The following is a 19,808-nucleotide window of genomic DNA, read 5'->3' on the forward strand; positions in this document are numbered from 1 at the left end:
ACCCTCTGGAGAGGACAGTGGGAGGTAGTAGATGCGACTCACTTATCAGTTCATGTTAGCCTTTCAAGGTTTTGGCTTGTAAGGAGTTCACTTTTACTTGCAAAAGAGAGAAGGAACGGGACGAGACAGAGTGTAGATCGGGTAATCAACGCAAACAGAAGGCAAAATGTAAATGACACATTATTGATTGAATAAAAAAATAAAAATAAAAAATAATAATACAAGTGGCATTATAGTCTTTAATGGTGTTTTATTATTTTTTTGTTTATTAATAATCCTTTCCCCAGATCTGCCCCCGGGCGAAGAAGGACATCGCCGCAAGCGTCTTGCAAGCATGGAAACATAATGTCATGAACACCGGTATTAAGATCCCGACAGAGGTGACTGCAGCTGTGGTTTCCTTCCACGAGCGGATGCGAGTGGAACGCCTAGCTGGGACCTTTTGGCATGGGACTTGAACCTGATCCTGAAATACGAAAAGGCATTTCCCTGCCTGTCTTTGTTTTAAGAATGCCCTCCAACTGGTCAAGTAAGTCTCCCTTGATGCCTCGCTGACCTCGAACGGGTTAGGGCTCTCTCATCGGGGATGGGCAGCCCGGCGACTGCTCCCCTTGGCGGGTTTGGCACGACCACGGTCGCGGGCTGGACATACTGGTCTGGAAACGGCTCGCCAAAGCTCAACCAGAGCCTGGTGAGGTTGGCGGGGGGCGGCGGTGGCATTGTGTCGGCCGTGGGTGCCAACATGGGAAACTTGACACGGGAGGGGGTCTTAAAGGTTAAGAACTGGCCGGCGCTGCTCATCCTGGTCATCATCGCACTGACTGTCGGTGGCAATATCCTGGTCATCCTGGCCGTGTCGCTGGAGAAGAAGCTCCAAAATGCCACTAATTTCTTCCTGAGGTCCTTGGCGGTGGCTGACATGCTGGTGGGCATCCTGGTCATGCCTGTGTCCCTCATCAACATCCTATACGGTGAGTCTGACAACCCCTCACCTCCAACTTGTAAGGCCAATCAGAACGTCTGCATCCGGCATTCGCTCTGAGCAGAAAGCCTTCGGCCCGGTTTCCGGGTTAGCGTTGGGCGTACCCGAGATACAGCGCGCCTCACTTCCTGCTGTGTTGTGTTGTCAAAGCAGACTACGCCTGGCCCCTGCCCAGCGCCCTGTGCCCAATCTGGATCTACCTGGACGTGCTGTTCTCCACCGCCTCCATCATGCACCTGTGCGCCATCTCGCTGGACCGCTACGTGGCCATCCGCAACCCCATCGAGCACAGCCGCTTCAATTCTAGGACCAAAGCCATGATGAAGATTGCTGCCGTTTGGACCATATCCATAGGTATCCATACACAGTATTCTTCCATCTATACTGTTAAATCCTATCTGTCAACTATTCACTCACTAATTTTACTTGCCTTCAAAGTGGCCTTTGCGCTCTCTGTACTTAACAATTTGTGGATTGTGTACTTTTACTCCCTTCTTTTAAATACTGTAGAACTGCGGCAAATTCATTCTAACTTATGCAAATGTTTTTTCTTTAGGGAGGAGCCTGATCCATAATTCATATGGATGCGGTCCAGCAACACAATTTTATTCTTAAATTACATCTGAGGGGGGGGGGGGAAATCAGTTCAGTTAGGTCTCTCAGGTGAGGCATAAATTCCACACTAATGAGAGAGAATGCAAACAAAGAGCCCTTGAAAGTGCACTTTTGATGCCGGCCAGGCGCTCCAACTCCAAAATGGTGTTTGAGATGGCCACCTCATGTCTCAATAAGAAGACAAGGAAGTCTCGAAGAAGGAGAATTTTAAGCATTGTCTCCTGCTTGGGAGGTTTGGGAGGTGTAGGGAAGCAAGCGGTGTGAGAAAGCTTTGACGAACTTTAGGCTCGTTACCTTGTTGTTGGGAGGTGAGACAAACAATGTTTTGAAAGTGCTTCAACTTGTAAATGCGTTCAGGTCATGAATGAGGCGCGAGATGAGGGTCATAACTGTTCTGTGTCTCGCAGGTGTCTCCATGCCCATCCCAGTGATCGGCCTCCTCAATGAGGACAAGGTGTTCGTCAACGGCAGCTGCGTGCTCAACGAGGAGCGCTTCATACTGATGGGCTCCTTCGTGGCCTTCTTCATCCCGCTGGTCATCATGGTGGTGACGTACGGCCTTACCATCCAAGTGTTGCAGAGGCAGGCCACCGTCTTCCTGTGCGAGGCCCACACTTCCTCCCAGCAGCCTTTGCAGACCCCTGCTGTGACCCACACCTCGCAGAAACACCTGTACGCCTCCCCGGACCCGCCAGGTCAGCTTCCAATAAGTCGATTCACAATTTTTGTATACAATAAGGGCGGACTCTTCCGGGTGGCAGATATACCCCAAATGGTTTAGGTTTATTTTCCATTTCCTACCAGTAAATCTCAATGAATCCAGCAGAACCTGTGGGTGAGAAGGCAAAGAGTTATGGAGATTATGGATCAGCAAAAGTAGTTGAGTCTTGGTTTCATCATCGCGACCGGTTTAGTTTGAATCTATAGCTACAGCTCTATCTATTTCAGTGTCTTAAGAGCATGTCTATGTCATTAATCCGAGCAACAGAAAAGTCAAGCTCAAGCCATTGTAGCCTTTCTAGTTGGATGACAGGGGACTAGGGCATCTATAATAGTCAAAAACATTGAAGTCAAACCAGGCTCATATTAAAATGATCCTTGTTCACCAGGCTTAAGGCTTGGGGTCGAACTGACTAGTGGACGTGTCAACTTTACCACTCTGCAATGACGGTTCCAGCTTGAGGTTGATTAATTGGGCCTGTGCATCCGAGGATGGCGCCGAGAGTGAGTGAGCCACCTTGCGTTTGGAGGCGCGACCAGCGTGTTGACGACGGACAAAAACAAATATAAACCTAACTATACAACCCTAATATATTTGTTGTACAACCCTAACCCTAACCCTAACCCTAAACGACCCGTTTCAGACCCTATAATCGGGACAAATCCACTCTTAACTCTCCTCAGACCTAAGGATAATCTGATAAAACATAACATACATTTGACGTGCTTGGTCGGGAAGGAACAAAACAGCCCGATAGTCATTGTGTGTGTACCAGGCCTTAGTTAAGGTCATTTATTGGTATCTGGTGACTTAATTAGTGAACAACGGACGTTTGTATACTAGTGGTGACATTTGAGAACGCTTTGGCTTTTGCCACCCGGAAGAATGTGTGAATTGTCCGACTGCCGATCGGTCGTCGATGAAATCGTGAAGATGACCTCTGAGATGGCCGCCTCCCCCGAAACAGAGCTAAAGGTGGCTTCGGAGCCCGGCATCCTCCTCAGCGTCTCCGCGTCAGAGAGCGTCAGCATCCTTCCTGGTTCTGAGGCGACGTCGCAGCTGAGCTCTCCAGCAGCCGGGCCCGGACGGAGCGACGCCGCCGCCGGTTGCCACGGGGGACGGGGAATGATGCAGGCCATCAAGAACGAGAGACGGGCCTCCAAGGTGGGATTGACTCGGTTTAGCGTTGAATGTTTCAGTGTAAGGACGGCACAGATAGCGCATAAGCCTAAATGACAAATCAGTCTTTTTTAGACTTGCACTTGCCGAACTCCTCGGAGTGAAATCATTTGTGTACTGCAATTTTGATATTTCACTGAACTTTATTTGAGGAGTGTTGCTGAATGTCTGCTCAAAGCTCATTTTCTCGTGCAAGAGTAAGACCTAATGGTAAGCGAGGACCCAGAAAAGGCCGTTGAGGACCTTCTACTTTAGCCTAGAAAACCTGCAACATAAAATAATGCTATCCTATTTGAAGCGGAGTTCTTTTTTTACAGCGTCACTGGAGTGCCATTGTGCGAACGACTTACTGCTCCCTAGTGGCTACAAAGCATACATATGATAGTTCAGGGGAAAACAAATCCCACTCATGATGTAGAGGTCTCAAAAACGCGAGTATCTCATATGATACGTCTGGCATTTTCTCTCCAAACATCTTTTCCCACTTTCTCTTTCCTCTCACTGTGCCCTTCTCTAGGTGTTGGGAATTGTCGTGTTCCTCTTCCTGGTCATGTGGTGTCCCTTTTTCATCACAAATGTCACCTTCGTACTGTGCGGTGGCTCCTGCGACGAGTCTGTGCTCCACGAGCTGCTCAACGTCTTCGTGTGGGTAGGATACATCTCATCGGGGGTCAACCCGCTGGTCTACACGCTGTTCAACAAGACCTACAGGAGAGCCTTCTCCAGCTACATCCACTGTCGCTACAATGTGGGCGCCAACGCAGCTGGGTCCGGCCAGGCCTTCAAGAACCCGCTGGCGCCGCCATCGTCCTTACACGCCGTCATGCCGCTCCTGGGGGATGGCCACAGGAAGGTGTGCGCCGACCAGGGACGCCACAGTAACTGTCGAAACGGCGGCCGGGCCACGCTGGACCCAGAGGAAGACGTGACACGAGCGGGGAGCGACGCAGTGCCGAGCCTCTATGAGTGCCACGACACCGGGGGGGCGCTCTCTGAAACCGAGGCCGAAACCGAAGAACAGGAACTGTCGCTCGTCAGCTACAGCCCCGCCTCCACGGTTCACACCAGCAGCGTGTGATGTTTTTTGAAAACAGAATTCTGGCTTGGCCTCAAAGGAATAGGAGGGTTCATCCGGGATCTGGGAGCAAGCAGAACTCTGAAAACGCATGTGGGATGACAGCTAGCTGGTCTCACAGCACCATCCGGTGGCTATCTAGAATGTGTGTTTTTTTTGTTTACATACAAGGAAACAAAGGTTCACAAAGGAACATTATTAGGGTGTTTAGACGCGCGCGCACACACATTTAGGTCTTCCTCGGATGTGATCCAATCACGTTTACAAAGTGAAATTGGACAATATTAACAGAGGTGAGTTATACACTTCTGCAGGCTATTTGAAGGCAATCAAGGGTGAACGTAGAAAGGTTCTTCATGATCCGCCTCATTCATTTTCTTACAATGCGCCTCTATGCTACATGAGCTAATGAGGTGTGAGCATATCAAGTGTGTATTCTCAGGGCATTGAATCAATGTCAACTGGACTGTCGTTGTCTTAGATGTTTCGTCTGTCATTTGAGCAGGCTTCATCAGTTCATGCGTCAGTCACACACACATATATATATGTATTTTGTGCAGATTTTCACCCTTCCCGACCAAGCACGTCAAACGGCGGACAATCTTGTCCTCAGGTCTGACGTGTGTTATGAGTGGATTCGTCCCGGTTTTAGGCTCCGAAACAGGTCAGGCCGACAATCTTAAAAAAGGAACGTGCTCAGTATTTACGACCAAAACTCTCCCTGTGTGTGGGGGAATCTGACTTCTCCCGAGTCATGATATAACAGATATAACCAATCAAGAAGCAGGACAAAAAAGGAAAAGACCGCAAATAAAAACTAAGCGCATCTTACCCAATGTCCCAATGTTTTTAATTTTTTTGAAGACCGCGCCATTTTACAAGGCTCCCAGCTGCGGCAACTTTCAGGAACATTCGGGAAACATCTGCATATAAACGGAAGTGTTGTTTTTTTTTTGGGGGGTTTTGTAAGATGAGATGTGAACTGCGGTGTAACACAATTTTTGTGTGTGGGGTTTTCTGTGTCAATACGAACAAAACTTAAATACCTGAGTTTTTTTTTATTTTTATTATTATCTTCAAGTGTGGGGTCCGTCACAGTTAAATAAGCTTTTAAGATTTGAAAAATCCATGTGTGGACCAGGCCGAAGCCTTGCTGCATGAGCCGCTGAAGACTGCACGGATGAGAGGTGAAACCTCTTGAAGATAACCAGAACATTCAAGTTGCGATCAATTCAATGCCCTGAGAATGAAATGACCTGCCTGAATGAGAATATTTACAGGCATCAAGTGTGTATGTTGGAACCACGGTGTCCTCGTCTGGTGTCTGCCGACGCATCAGGAGAGGTTTACTGGCAGAGTTGAACGAGGAAGTCAAAGCGTGAGCAACATTTTATATAATCCAAACGGTCGGAATCTGGGAGAAAATACAATAATCCCTATCATCTGAAACAATAACCTCATCTATAACGTCTCAGAGCTGCCCGAATCAATACCATCAGAGGTATCCTAATCTCTATCACGTGAAAGAAGATCCTACATGGAACTAAATTCCATCCAAAAGATGTTCTCTTGTCTGTCATCTATCTCGAGTCGGTATGAGGAGGATGCATGCGTGTGCCCTTGAACGGAAATTTGCAACAGATTTTTTGTTGCTTGGCAACAACATTTAGTGAAAGATCAAACTGTGTTGTCGTCTTTCAAGGTGCGAAGTGTAATATAGTTGAGCCCCCCCCCCCCCCCCAAAAAAGCAATAGATGAACAAATAGCAAAAGAAAAAATTATCATCACAGCCTCATTTTGAAATATTGACACGTTTGAGTATGACCATGGATAGACTTTTTTAAATATGTCAACAAATATATGCTCAACTCTGCCGTAAACGACCAGAAAGTCGCCAACAGTTTTTTTCATTTTGTCAGTAATCAATTACCAGGCAAATGTCTCTTATTTATTTCAAGCGGGGTGCTGCAAATAATTGATTAAAAAAAAAAAAAAAAAAAAAGGATTCCAATGCGTGGCCACGTGTCTTTTGTCCAACCCGTGGACAGAAGTCCAAACTTTGTCCACTGAAGGGCTACACAGAAAAATGGAAAATGTTTAGTCAACACTTTAAAACAAATTTCAATACGCTGTAGGTCAACATATATGAAACATGTGAAACATATTTTTTTAAAGAAACGGCCTACAAGTTCAAAAGTAATTAGGATTGATGGGCTTTCTAAATATAACAAATTGTTTTGTAAGTTTGAACTTGATTTTTTTTTTTTTTTTTTTTTTTAAACGTGACATCAAATTATCACAAAACAAATAATTACATAGAAAACACCTTGTGACAAATTTTCCAAGAACTTATAATTGAAAATGAAAAGTGTAATATCTTGCAACATTCGACCTAAATTGATTATTCCATGAAATCTTGATCAGCACCGCGGTCAGCGAAGCGCAAAATTGCTTTTGTTGTAAAGCAATAGCGCCGCTCAGTGGACGGAGGACGTACTTCGCAGCAGGTGCGTCGGTTTGTCGGCTGGGCGGCGGTAGAGACTGGAGAGACGAGGACGGATCTTAATTCCACGTGAAGCATATATATAGCGTGGATGTGTGGCGAACTCAACATTTATTTGAGACGCATGTCTATGACATCACGTCCATTCCTCCATGCAATGGAAGGATCGGTGACGTAACTGAGATTCGCATTAGGGCGTTTTATAGACACAGACAAACGGCTCCTTAATTGAATTGTCAGCAGCAATAGTCACATATACACTTGTACTAATAAAGTAGAAATAACGAAAAAAAGGCCAGCATTGAGGGCTTATTATAACTCTACATCGAATCCAAACAAAACATTAAGATGTTGCATCTTAGTATGTGGTAAGTCAAAATATAATTCACTTAATATGAATCATATCACTCAATATAGTTGTCTTGCACGCTGACACTTGTAGGAAATGATAGACGTGAAAATAATTAAACGAGGTAATCGTATACACTACGTAGTCACATTCTGCTGTTACTTTTATTGTGAAATCTATACCGGACGTTGTGTGTGGTTCACTACAGGGCAGCTTGATGCTCGTCTGGTCGACGTCGCTGCCGTGGAAACCACACACGACCAGTCGAGCGGCACTAGATCCTCCATCTCTGCATCCATCCATCCGTCCGTCCCCTTCTCCCCCAAAACATGGCGGACGTCAAGTGAGAAGAGGAGCAAAGCGGAATCGTGTGAAAAGGTCAAGGGGGGAAAAAAAACAAAAAAACAAGCCAGCAACAGCGAGGAGGAGCCTGCAGGTAAGTCTCCAACGGCGGCGTGCACGTCACCACGCACACGCACGTCACCGCGCGCACGCACACAGGAGAGGCCCCACTCGTACTAAGCCCCCGACAAGCCCCCCCATCACACCCCCTGACGGGTATTTGCACTGTTACCGGCTCCGTTCACGGCGTCGAACCACCCCAACACACACACACACGTAACGCCCTCCAAGCGCGTGCTCGTGATAGGAATTGACATGCAAGGAGCTTGCTGGAAGCCAGGCGCGTGCGTGTACACATCCATTTGTACTCGGGCGTGTGTTAACGTGTGTACCATGAGTGTGTATGGGACCATGTGTGTCGCATGTTTGTCCTGCTCCAAGACACCTATTCCCCCGGTCTCCCTTACCCACCCCCAGGACGTTCCAGTTGCCATGGTAACCCCTTGATAGGTTCCTGTGTGTCTGTCATGTTGCAGGCAGGCTCCACACTTTGCGTTTAATCTGCCATTGTCTGCACTCGGGTACCTTAAAGCGTCGTTAATGAATACCCCCCACCCGATCTTTCTCCTGCACATTAGCAGTTTGCAGAGAATTGTCTCGCGCTTACATAACAGAATTGTGGCAGACGGAGCCGGAATTTAGCTCAGGCACTCACTGCTGCCTACTTGAGGTGGGAAAGGCGAGACAAGCTCTGCGGGAAGGGTTCAGAGCGACCCTGCCGCTTTTCACAGCTAACGTTTGTCCGTCCTGTCAGGTTCACTCAAAGTGATAACTTTCGTGGCCCAGTTGGGCCAGTCCCTCACTTGGGCGTTCACACCAGCCCCACCAATAAACCTGCTGTGACCCCACCAGTCAACCCACTTTGCCCCTGTTCGGCCTCCCGAGCACGCTGACGCCTTTCTGCCGGATGACTTGTTGCAGCCGCGCTGAGACCAACACATTTGATTGTGAGGTCTCGTGGGCGTAGGCAGGGGCGGCGCTGGCCGGGGGCAGGCAGAGCACAATGGGGCCGCTTTGGCTGACCTGTTTACTGAGCGCACCCAGAGACAAAGTGAACGTGACAGATTCTTCCTTTTTGTCAGTCTCAACTTCAGTCGAGTTTGCTTCGCGGCAATCAAAGTCATCTTCTCAACTTGTACCGACGGGGATGTTGACATGGCGAACTGCGACGGGGTTGCGTGCGTGGGCGCGACAGGGCGAGACGTATTTCCGCGGGTTGGCAGACAGAGCATGAAGAACATTAGCATCGGTTGTTTGTAATACTGGAACATACCACTGTGCTGCAGCAAAAGATCCAATTGCACTTAATTGGTCCACTAACAAATAATTTTAAAAAAGCCTTTCCTTTTCTCTGCCAGTAATTTATAGTGATAGGCAGAACAATTAAATGATGGCAGAAGCTACAATGAACCTGTGTTTCCACCTGTTGCCCTTCACACGGCACAAGAATCTGGCGTAAAGTGCTCCACGTTTCCCACTGATGCTGTCACTTTGTGAGCACATTGAGACAAGATCATTATTTCACTACAGAAACTTTGGGTGAAATTTTTGTTTGGTGAGATTTTTGTCATGTAAAATGGGTGCCTTGGCTCAAAAAGGGACAAGAAACACTGGTATAAAACACGGATGGTGAGGATAATTATGATGGTGATGATGATGATGGTGAGGAGGAAGGGTGTAAATGTAGGTTGAAATTTGACCGCTATCCATCTATCCTGTGACCCGTCTGCGTCCTTCTTACCTGCCCATAGCAGACATGTTGCCGTGACAAGCCGAGCACATTCTCGTCACTTCCTTCCTTCTCGCGTTCCTTCCTTCCTTCCTCGTTGTGATCCGAGCTGGGCCAAGCCCCAATGTAGCCCACAGCAAAATATTATTTTGGGGCCTTTGATTTCTGCCAATAATATTGATTATCGACAAGTCATTGTTGAATTTCCCCTTGAGGGACTATCATGAATATAACATGCAAACTAGAACTAGCAGACATTCCAACAGCTTCTTCCCTCTTGCCATCAACTTCTTAAACAGCAAACCTACAATTCCATTGCAACATGCTGCCAATTTTTTTTGTCTTGAGTTTGTTGTCACATTTCTGTCGGGCCAATTATACATACTCCTGCACTCATTGTAGTAGTCTTGCCACGCTGCACTATTTGTTGTTGACCAATACTGGCCACTCATGCCAGAGTAGCATCTGCACCACTTTCACACTGACTGAGGAGTATCTGCAACATTTGCACAACCAACATTGTCCCAGATACGACTAGTCAGTTTTTGAAGTCTCTGCGCCCTTTGCACAATGGTCATTGCACAGGACTATTGCTATATTAGTCATTCAAACTGCTCTCAGTGCTAAAGGGCTCTGCATCTTTTTGCACAATTGTAAAAAATAATAATAATAATAATAATTTGTACTGGCATTACCAGATAACTAGCAACCCTTTATTGGTCAGTGACTGTTTTTGTCAATGTCTTTATGTCTCAAAAGTGTTCTCTGTCAATTGACAATCTGTTGTCGTACTAGAACGGCTCCAACTCCCAGAGACAAAGTCCTTGCGTGTTTTTTGGACATACTTGGCAAAATAAAGATGATTCTGATTAATAAATGTTAAAATGACACAAAGAGTGGACTGGCTTTAATTGACACAACTGAATATCGTCTGTGCTTACAAAACTGCAACAGCAAGAACAAAGTGCTACAACAAATAAAATCAATGGACAAAAACTGCCATTTTTAAATCAAATAAATAATGTCAAGCAAATATTTATTGATGTAACTAAACAGAGGTAGCTGAATCAAGGTGACAAAATTGGTTTTAAAAAAAACAAATGTTAAAACTGTTTGAAATATGCAAATGCTCTAGTTAATTTCTTTTTAAACTTAAACTACCTTAACCCAAACATTGAACTTTTTTTATATTAAGTGTAAAATATAGTGCTACTCACAAAAAAATAGAAACCACTGCTCCAGCCTCTGTTGACTGTTATTTCCTCTTGGGAACCCCCTAGTGGTCTCGTGGCCATCAGCACTCCTCCGGGTCCCTCCTAGCTCTCATCCGGAATGTTTTATTTATTGATTTTTAAATTTATTTATTGATTTATTTTTTTCAGCTTGGTCAGCATGCCGCTGGTGAAGAGAACCATCGAGCCGAGGCACCTGTGCCGCGGGGCGCTACCGCACGGCGTCACCAGCGAACTGGAGTGTGTCACCAACAGCACGCTCGCTGCCATCATCAAACAGCTGGGAGGCCTCAGTGAGCACAGCAGACATATTTTCTGCCTTTCATTGCACACCTTATGAGAAAGCATCTTCACCGTGTCATCCATTCAGTAAAAAATTCTGTGGAAGAATTCAGCAAGTTGCACACACATACACACGACTCCCCAAAAGTTTGGGGTATCGGAACTTTGGGTGAAATTTCAGGATGAACCTAAAATACACGATAACCTTTACAAGGTGAACTTGATTGGACCTTCTGCAACCTTTTAAATGCAATGCTTCTGTACTTTTTGCAAAACTTGCTGCTCTCTGTAACGAGGCAAAATTCACAACAAGTGTTTGATCAATGAACAGCTCAATAATTAAAAATATAAAAATGTCCTTGTTCAATTCGCTTTGTCAGCTTCCTTGTGCGCTTCACGTTTTGACATAACGAGACGATCGATCGACTGCGCGAGGGTTCAAAAAGGAAGCGGCCACTGAGCTCGGAGGGCCGTCAGCAGGTTGCAACAGAGATCCTGGAAGAGACACAGAAAGGCATTCGTCCTTGGAAATGTTCATGGATCGATCACATTGCTCAGCAAGTTGTGCAAAAAATACTGAAAGATGCAACAGTTGGACAGTAAAAGGTCAATTGAAGGTCAATTGTAAAGGCTATATTGTATTCTAGGTTCATCCTGAACTTTCTCCCGCACAGCCAAAACAGTAACTTCCAGAGGCGTCAATGATCGGGCTCGTCCGTACTCTTATTATCCTGTTAGGTTGTCACTGACTTGCTGTCTCTCACACATGATGGGGAAGTGAGGAAGGTGGCAGTGCCTTGTGTTCACAGGTGGCTTGTTACAAGCTAATTTTACTCCCATCCAACTTTAGAGCTAAATTGTATTTGTAGAATAATTGTAATGCAACATTCCTCTGTATGTTATACACCACTTACTCAGGACTTGAGAAGTTTTTTTAAAACTGATCACTTACGCTCTCTCCAATAATTATTTTGAGGACTACTTTGGACATTTGTTGGAGTTGTATTATTCTGAAGGAACAGTACCCGTACGTGAGTCCGTCTCGACCCGTGGCCTCGGCTTGCAGCCCGCCACCCCCAAATTGTGCTTCCTTCCATTTGGACTGATTCTTGTTCCTCCTGGCGTGTTTAAAACGTCAACAGCGTTCCAGGAAGCTGTGATTGTTGATTAATTTGAAATTTCATTTTTCCTCGAGTGTAACCTGTATGTTTGTGACTCTATTTTATTTTGTATTTCAACCATTTAAAGCACTTTGAGTCTTCTCTGTGACAGTTGCTATAGAAATAAAATAAACTTTTTAACATATGTTCTAAATGACACACATTACAATCGTGTGTGTGTGTGTGTGTGTGTGCGTGTGCGCGTGCATGCATGCATGCAGGTCGCCACGCTGAGGACATTTTCGGGGAGCTGTTCAATGAAGCAAACAGTTTCTACCTAAGGATGAGCAGCCTGCAGGAACGCGTCGACCAACTCGCGGTCAAAGTCACTCAGCTGGACTCCACGGTGGAGGAAGGTGCGTGCGTGTGGGTGCGCATGTGTTTTCCGTTAAACAGAGCACATAGATGTGGTGTTCCATCTCTTTAAATGATTCCAAATTGAAAGGTCTTCCTCTTTTTGTGTCTGCTAATTAATAGATGTGTAAGGGGGGAAAATCGTGGAAAAAGTACTCAAACTTTGTACTTAAACAGAAGTACAGACACTCTGGGGAAAGTAGAAGTACTGAGTCAACTCTTATTTAATAAAAAGTAATTTTCAAGTTAGAATCGTCTTTATTTGCCAGGTATGTCAAAAAAACAAAGAATTTGTCTCGAGTAGTTGGAGCCACTCTAGTGCGACAATAGGCAGCCATTTTGACATAAAAACACACTAGTCACTAACCCAATAAAAGGTCCATGCTGTATATATATGTATATATATATATATATATATATGTATATGCCATCAAAAAAATAAAATAAAAACTATATATCTTTGGTCAGACCCATGTCTGATGCCACTGAACATTTTGTCAGTCATATTTCTGACTTCTAACATACACTGACGTAAAAAAAATATTAAACTCCAAGACAAGTGGATGAAGTGGAGTTTAGTGAAAGTTTGTGACTGAATGGTTGGGTGTAAGGAAAAAAAGAAAAGTAAAGGAAATGTTCAAGTAAATACGAATATGTGCAAAATCTACTTCAGTCCACTGGCTGACACACAAGTAAATGGTGGGAGCATATGTCACATCAGCAGGGTTTAATCTTTGTGTGTTGGCAGTGCCTGAATAGTGTCGTAGCCGTGTTAAATATGGAAATAAAGGATTTAATTGATTCAAGCATTGATAAGCACGCACAGATGTCAGTGTGATGCATTTTCGGGCTCTTCCTCAGTGTCCCTGCAGGACATCAACATGAGGAAGGCCTTCAAGAGCAGTACTGTGCAAGACCAGCAGGTAGTGTCCAGGACGTCGGTGCCCAACCCGGTGGTGGAGATGTACCATCGCTGCGACAAACCTCCTCCGCTCAACATCCTCAGCCCCTACAGGTTGACACACGTCTGCACTTACACGCTTATGCCACATTCGTGATACTTCCGTGAGAGAGTAGCGTTCCTCCGCCCGCGTTTTCTCTCCGTTCCCTCGGCAGGGATGACAAGAAGGATGCGCTGAAGTTCTACACGGACTCGTCCTACTTCTTCAACCTGTGGAAGGAGAAGATGCTGCAGGCCACGGAGGACAAGCGCAAGGAGAAGAGGCGGCAGAAGGTGAGCGCCGGCTGCTCCCAATTCTGTTCGGGCGGAGGTGTGCGTTGGATAGTTTGCTTTGACATTTTCATATTTTCTATTTTGCATTTCTGCTGATGAAGTTTGTGATACAGCAACAGTCGGTCAGGTGGCGACAAAAACGCCATTTTCTTTCTTGGAAGGAGCGAGTGTTGTACACTTGCGTCATCTTCGTTCTTATTGCAAGTTTTCCAAAACCCTGACCGGCTTCAATTGACGCGTTTGCTGAACTTGGTCCAGATTTTTATTTTGAATGTGCCTGCTCTCGTTTGTGAGCCTGCATTCCATCTTTTGTGCAATATGCAGCGAGACCTGGCCTCACCCTTCCTCTCTTCCTCTTTTTCCTGCTCTCAGTCCACTTTCTCTCTTCCTCCATGTTTCCCACCTGGCCTCACCCCACCTATCACACTTATGCTTGCTCTCCTCCTCGTCCACTTCTTAGTCTAATGACCTCTCTCTTCTGTTTCCGAGTTGGCTTCTCCCTCCCTCCGTTGCTCCCTCCCTCACTTCCTCGTTCCCTCTTCTTGGTCTAACACCGCAGCTTGTCTCTCCCGTGTTTCCGTAGGGCTGTCCGGCCCATCCTGACAGGCCCCAATCCAGACAGGCCCCACCCAGGAGCCCCCTGTCCATCTCTGTAAGACAACCCTTAGCCCTGACCTCTTCCCCACCCCCTCCTCACCCCGCTCTCTCTCACACACACACACACACACACACACACACACACACACACACACACACACACATCACTGAGGATGTATGCTCATAGCACGCACGCACTCATTATGCTTGTTTTGTGTTGCGTTAGTTCGCATTGTGTTGGTGTGCTTCAGTTTCTGTGTTAAGTGTTTTTATAATTTTGTGTGTGTACGTGTAGCCTGATGACAGGCCCCTCCGCCAGCATTAAAAGTGTAGCACACATAATAAAGCGGCTGCGTTGTTTGTCTGCCAGGAGCAGCAGAGGCAGGTTGACGACCCAGGCCGAGAAGTGAAGAAGGTCAGTGATGAAGACTGCCTCCACCCCCCCCCAACCCCCTCCCCCCAGCTCCCCACTTGTGTTGGGAGGTGGTGTCACTGTGATGAGCACGTCATCTCTCTGTTGCTCTCTCTCCAAGGTGCGTAAGGCTCGCAACCGTCGCCAGGAGTGGAACGTACTGGCCTACGACAAGGAGTTCCGACCCGATGCCAGGCTCACGCCTTCGCCTTACCACGGCATGTCTCCCGAGGGCTCCTTGTCGCCCGACAGCAGGTACGCCGCCTGCTCGCATCACCGCACAAAAGAGAGTTCAGTTAACGACCCGTAACGGTCGTCCCTCTGCGTCAGGTCCGTGGCGTCAGACTCGTACCCCGCCAGTCCCAACCACGCCTCGAGCCAGGCATCCGCTTCGAACCACCACGCCAGGGATCACACGGGCGCAGCGGCCCAGACCCAGTCGCTGGATCGGGGGCTTAGGCCCGCCAACCAGGTCGCGGGAGCGGGAGGGGCAGGTTCCGCCGGGCGCCACGTTGCCTCCCTGGGCAGGACCCCGTCGGGTCAGGCCAGCCAGGCCGGCGGGGATCTGACAGTCAACGGGCCTAGGCAGCCGCCGCTCAAGGATTACCGGGCCGGCCACGGGTATGTCCACCCGCCCTTTGCTCGTCCAAAGCCGGACTCGTACCAAACATCTGACCAAATCCATTTGTGCCCCCCCCCACACAGCAGCAGCCAGCCCTCCACTATACCGGAGTACTACATCCCGCCTGCGCCTCCCCCTCCTCCCCCGACCATCCCCTCTGCCCAGACCGCCTTTGATCACACCCCGGGCCCAGCCTCCGGCACTGCCTCAGCCGTGCCCCCCGTCTCGTCCGCCCTATCCCGTCCATACTCCCCCTCTCCTCCTCCACCCCCCGTCAACTACGTGCCCTCTCCCGCCCACCCCGCTTCCGGGGTGCCGCCGGCCGCCCCGCCGCCGCCTCCGCTCGGAGGTCCTGCGACGGATGCCGTACCCCCCGCCAGGAAGGGCACCGTGCTGGGGATGATCCCCATGAGCGACGCCCGCTCTGACCTGCTGGCTGCCATACGTAGAGGTGCGCTTACATCAGCGATGTCATTTTTCTTCTGGATTCCTTCACAGCGCTCTACTGCAATATAAATGTGTATGCGTCACTTCATCACATTATGAGATTGATTGTAGCATTATAAAATTGAGGAAAACAACTATTGTTCAGGGTTAGAGAAGATGGGATTTGGTGGGGAAAAAAATGCTTGTAAGAGCTGTTAAAAGTGAAGAAAAATTTAAATTTAGGTCCAATTTTTCTGCCAAAACAAAACAAACAAGTTTGTTCAGAGTAGATACTTGATTTAGTTTGGCATGCCACAAAATGTGATGCGACAAGCCGTATCTGGCCTTGACTTTGAGCTCCGTAGTGGTTTGTTGGTTACTCCCGTGCGCTCACCCTCTTTTCCTGCAGGCATCCAGCTGAGGAAGGTGCAGGAGCAGCGGGAGCAGGAGGCCAAGCGCGAGCCAGTTGGCAATGACGTGGCCACTATCTTGTCTCGACGCATCGCAGTGGAGTACAGCGAGTCCGACGACGACTCTGAACTGGATGAGAATGAGTGGTCCGACTAAAAATTCTGTTGTGCTGATTTTCACATTATAATCCACTACCGTTCAAACGTTTGGGGTCGTTTTGTTTTGAAAGAAAAGCAGTGCTTGTGTTTTTCGATGTGGATAATATTAAATACTGAAAGAAATATAGATAGATATTGTTCGTGCTTTTTTTAAAAGTGCATTTCTTTAACAAATCCGGACATTTCTCGTCCACCCCCAAACTTGAATGGTGATGTAGATACTGTATTCAACAGTGTGTTTTCATGGCAATCGGGAAATTGTCTGGGTAACCCCTAACTTTTGAACGGTAGTGTATATAATATTCTTATTGAATACGCCTCGAAATAGAAAAGTTGGGTTGCCACTTAGACCTCTTTCCAACAAAAATAGGAAAACAATTGTTGCCCTTCCATCCAAGTTCAAAATGGCAGAAACACTACAGGTGGGGGGCGATAATGCAACGTAAATGTATCTGCCAAGTGGTCTTTCTGAAAACAAGGTCGGAAAACAAACGGTGAACCCACTTGAGCACTTTTAACCAAGGCCCGATACACGCACAAGGACAATGGACCTGTTTTTGTGCCGATTTTGCCCCTTCCGACCAAGCACGTCAGACGCCAGACAATCTTAAATCTGATAAGATTATCCTATAAAATGGTCCTTCTGTCTGATGTGTGTTAAAAGTGGATTCGTCCAGATTTTAGGGTCCAAAACAGGTCGGAGCCGACAATCTTAAATAACGAACGTGCTCAATATTTACGACGAAAAGTCTTCATGTATGTGGGGGAGAGCCGACTTCCCCCGAGTGATGACACCGAGAATTGTGATGTGGAACAGAATATAGCCAATCGAGAAGCACGTTAACTCAACAAAAAGAAACGACCTTAAATGAAAAACAAGCATATCTTACCTGATGCTGTTTCTTTTGTATAAAAGTGGGTTCCCCAAACAGCAAGAAGTACTGTATTTTCCAAAGCAAGTCGTTTTTTTGAGGAGATTGTCATTTGACGAGGCTCCCGGCTCCGGTAACCTTAGGGGAATGTTCAGGAAACATTGTCGTCAAGCCAGAAGTGTTTCGTCTTCTACGGTTTTGTGAGATCATGTGTGATCATGCAAGATTACGAGATCGGCGCTGGAAAAGATTCTTTATGTGTGTGGTGTTCTGTGTTGATATTATCGGAGCACACTACACACAAGCTGACCAAATTGTTAACACCCAGATTTTTTATCTTCATGTTTGGGGTCTGTCACCGATAAACAATCTTTTAAGATGTGAAAAGTCCTTATCTTGTGTACCAAGCCTGACTCTTCCAGGACTTTTGACCATCGGTCACATTAAGTCAGTCACGCGCGTTGTTGACTTAAGAAAGCTGCAAATCACTCAATGCTATTTAGCAGGTGCCAGTTAGCTGGTGCCAATTAGCAGGTGTCAATTAGCTGGTGCCCATTAAACGCCGCCATTTGCTACTTGGACACCATCAGTTTTGGCTACTCTTTTACTTGTGAGACACCTGGCGGTGGGAGTGTGTTACTGTAAAAAAAAAAAATAATAATAATACTCTTATTTGTTAAAACTTGAACAATTGTATAGTGGCTTTGTTGCAACATGTTTAATATTTGTTGTTGTTGCAAAAACAAGTTGAATAAGTTCGAGACCTGTTGTGTTAATGTGACCGGAGGCCCAAACTCCCATGGACCCAGCATCTTTGTCATTGAAAGTCATAGTGTTCCATTTAAACTAAAAAGCGACAAAGCTGCCCAGTGTCCCCAGGTGGCAAACTGTCGTCATCTTTACCCTGCACTTATGAATTGCTCACTTAGCATCTTTGAGAGTGCGCTCAGGCCAATATTAAGTGAGTAATTTAAAGGCTGTGAACGTGTGTTGTGTGTATACCAAGTTCGAAACTTGGTCCTAGCCCTAACCTGGGGCACATGCTGACTCGATTATCAGCACTGCGCAGGCTTTGTGTCTGCACTACAAATACATGCGCAATAATAATAAACAGCGTTATCACTTAGCTCGGGCTTGAGTCATCTGCTTTGAATTACTCTGGTATCTTTTCAATAATTATTTCATGCTTTTTTTTTTTTTTTTTTAGGTCGAGACTGAGGTGAAACATTGTGCTTTTCAAAACAGTCAAATAATTAAAGATCATTGAATTGATTGGACTGTTGCGCGCTACTGATAGAGTGAAACAGGATGTCACATTCCCAAGAAAAATCTTCCCGGGCTCACATAGTGAACGAATGTCAAGTTTTCTGCTTGTCGCTGCGTGTTTCTGTGGTGTACGTGCGGGTGGGCGAGCAAGCGGCTTGGGTTGACGTGGTAGATTCTGCAGTCATATTCTTCTTATTAATTCAAAGAAATGTGCTATAAGTAAGTATGCATGCAACTATAGACAATAAATGCTCAACTTGATGTCTTCATTCTATGCATTGTGTTTTTATGACTCAATTCTTCAAACATCATTGGGAAAAGTGCAAAACTAGTCAAGGCCATTCATAATTGTTGAAGCATTTGCCGATGCCGAATGCTCTCTTGATGACAGATGTTTGGATGAATTGCGAACATTGACCCGTTGTCTTTTTTTATTGATTAGCTTACAACTTGTGTGCTGATTATCAAAACCTCTCCTCAGCCATCATTCAGCTTTCCCATGTTGATCACTCATTCATGATCAAGAGCACCAGAAAACACCTCCAAACACACAATGGCTGGCACTCACTGCGGCCCTGAACTTTTTAAGAGAAAAAACAAATGATGATATAGCAGTCCCATTTGAAAGTTCAAAGCAAGCTCTGAAAAAAAGTATTTTTATTTTTAATATTTTTTTCCGGGCCGAGTGGCTTGCGTGCGTGCCTGCCTCCCTGCCCATCACATACCAAGTGCTCCCTCAGAAATCCTCCGATGAGACGGTCTGTTGAGGCATTGTGGGAAATGTAGTGCATCACACCGTTATCAACCAATTATGACCCATTTAATATGCATGCACAGTACACCGTGTCTGTATGCGTGCGTGCGTGTGTGCGCCATGGTCAGATGCTCATGTTAATGATTCATTAGTGTGAAGAGGTTTGCTCTCGTGTAAGGTGATTTGACGCATCCTGCAGCAGATGGCGGCGGCAGGAAGGAGGCTTGACAAAAGGGGTGGGGGTGCATGATCATGGATGGGTGAGGTGGGCGTGGCGGCTTAGTTTTTTTTTCTGCTGCCGTGATGTAAACTGGCCAAGGCATGTCCTTGCGAAGCTGCCTGTGATCACACGGTGGCGCGCTTCCCCACCGTCTGCCTCCCACGCGTGCGTGTGTGTGTGAGTGTGTGCGCGTGTGTTAACCATTTCACCTGCGTCATGAATGAACGTGTGCATCTTCCTGGGAGGAGCCTCT

At 46.6% G+C, this 19,808-nt stretch overlaps 2 protein-coding genes across 4 annotated transcripts; both read left to right on the plus strand.

Moving 5' to 3' along the window:
• The first annotated feature begins 388 nt into the window (after nt 1-388).
• htr2cl1 (5-hydroxytryptamine (serotonin) receptor 2C, G protein-coupled-like 1) lies at nt 389-5,472 on the plus strand. The gene is made up of 5 exons (XM_061669146.1): nt 389-971; nt 1,136-1,336; nt 2,005-2,292; nt 3,286-3,482; nt 4,015-5,472. Exons 1-5 carry the CDS (start codon nt 587-589, stop codon nt 4,573-4,575), a joined length of 1,632 nt encoding a protein of 543 aa, XP_061525130.1. The 5' UTR covers nt 389-586; the 3' UTR covers nt 4,576-5,472.
• Nucleotides 5,473-7,658: 2,186 nt separating this feature from the next.
• On the plus strand, nt 7,659-18,496 carry zgc:109889 (uncharacterized protein LOC553542 homolog). Of its 3 annotated transcripts, none has more exons than XM_061669026.1 (11): nt 7,659-7,860; nt 10,938-11,080; nt 12,451-12,585; nt 13,445-13,598; nt 13,700-13,817; nt 14,401-14,469; nt 14,785-14,829; nt 14,948-15,081; nt 15,157-15,447; nt 15,532-15,899; nt 16,284-18,496. In XM_061669026.1, the coding sequence occupies exons 2-11, from the start codon at nt 10,948-10,950 to the stop codon at nt 16,439-16,441; spliced, it is 1,605 nt and encodes a 534-aa protein (XP_061525010.1). In that variant the 5' UTR covers nt 7,659-7,860; nt 10,938-10,947; the 3' UTR covers nt 16,442-18,496. The 3 variants fall into 3 exon arrangements, with proteins under 3 accessions (XP_061525010.1, XP_061525011.1, XP_061525012.1); XM_061669027.1 differs by having other exon boundaries at nt 15,535-15,899; XM_061669028.1 differs by lacking the exon at nt 14,401-14,469.
• The last annotated feature ends 1,312 nt before the right edge of the window (nt 18,497-19,808 follow it).

This window comes from Phycodurus eques, chromosome 23, assembly GCF_024500275.1.
Source record: "Phycodurus eques isolate BA_2022a chromosome 23, UOR_Pequ_1.1, whole genome shotgun sequence".
Taxonomy (NCBI): domain Eukaryota; kingdom Metazoa; phylum Chordata; class Actinopteri; order Syngnathiformes; family Syngnathidae; genus Phycodurus; species Phycodurus eques.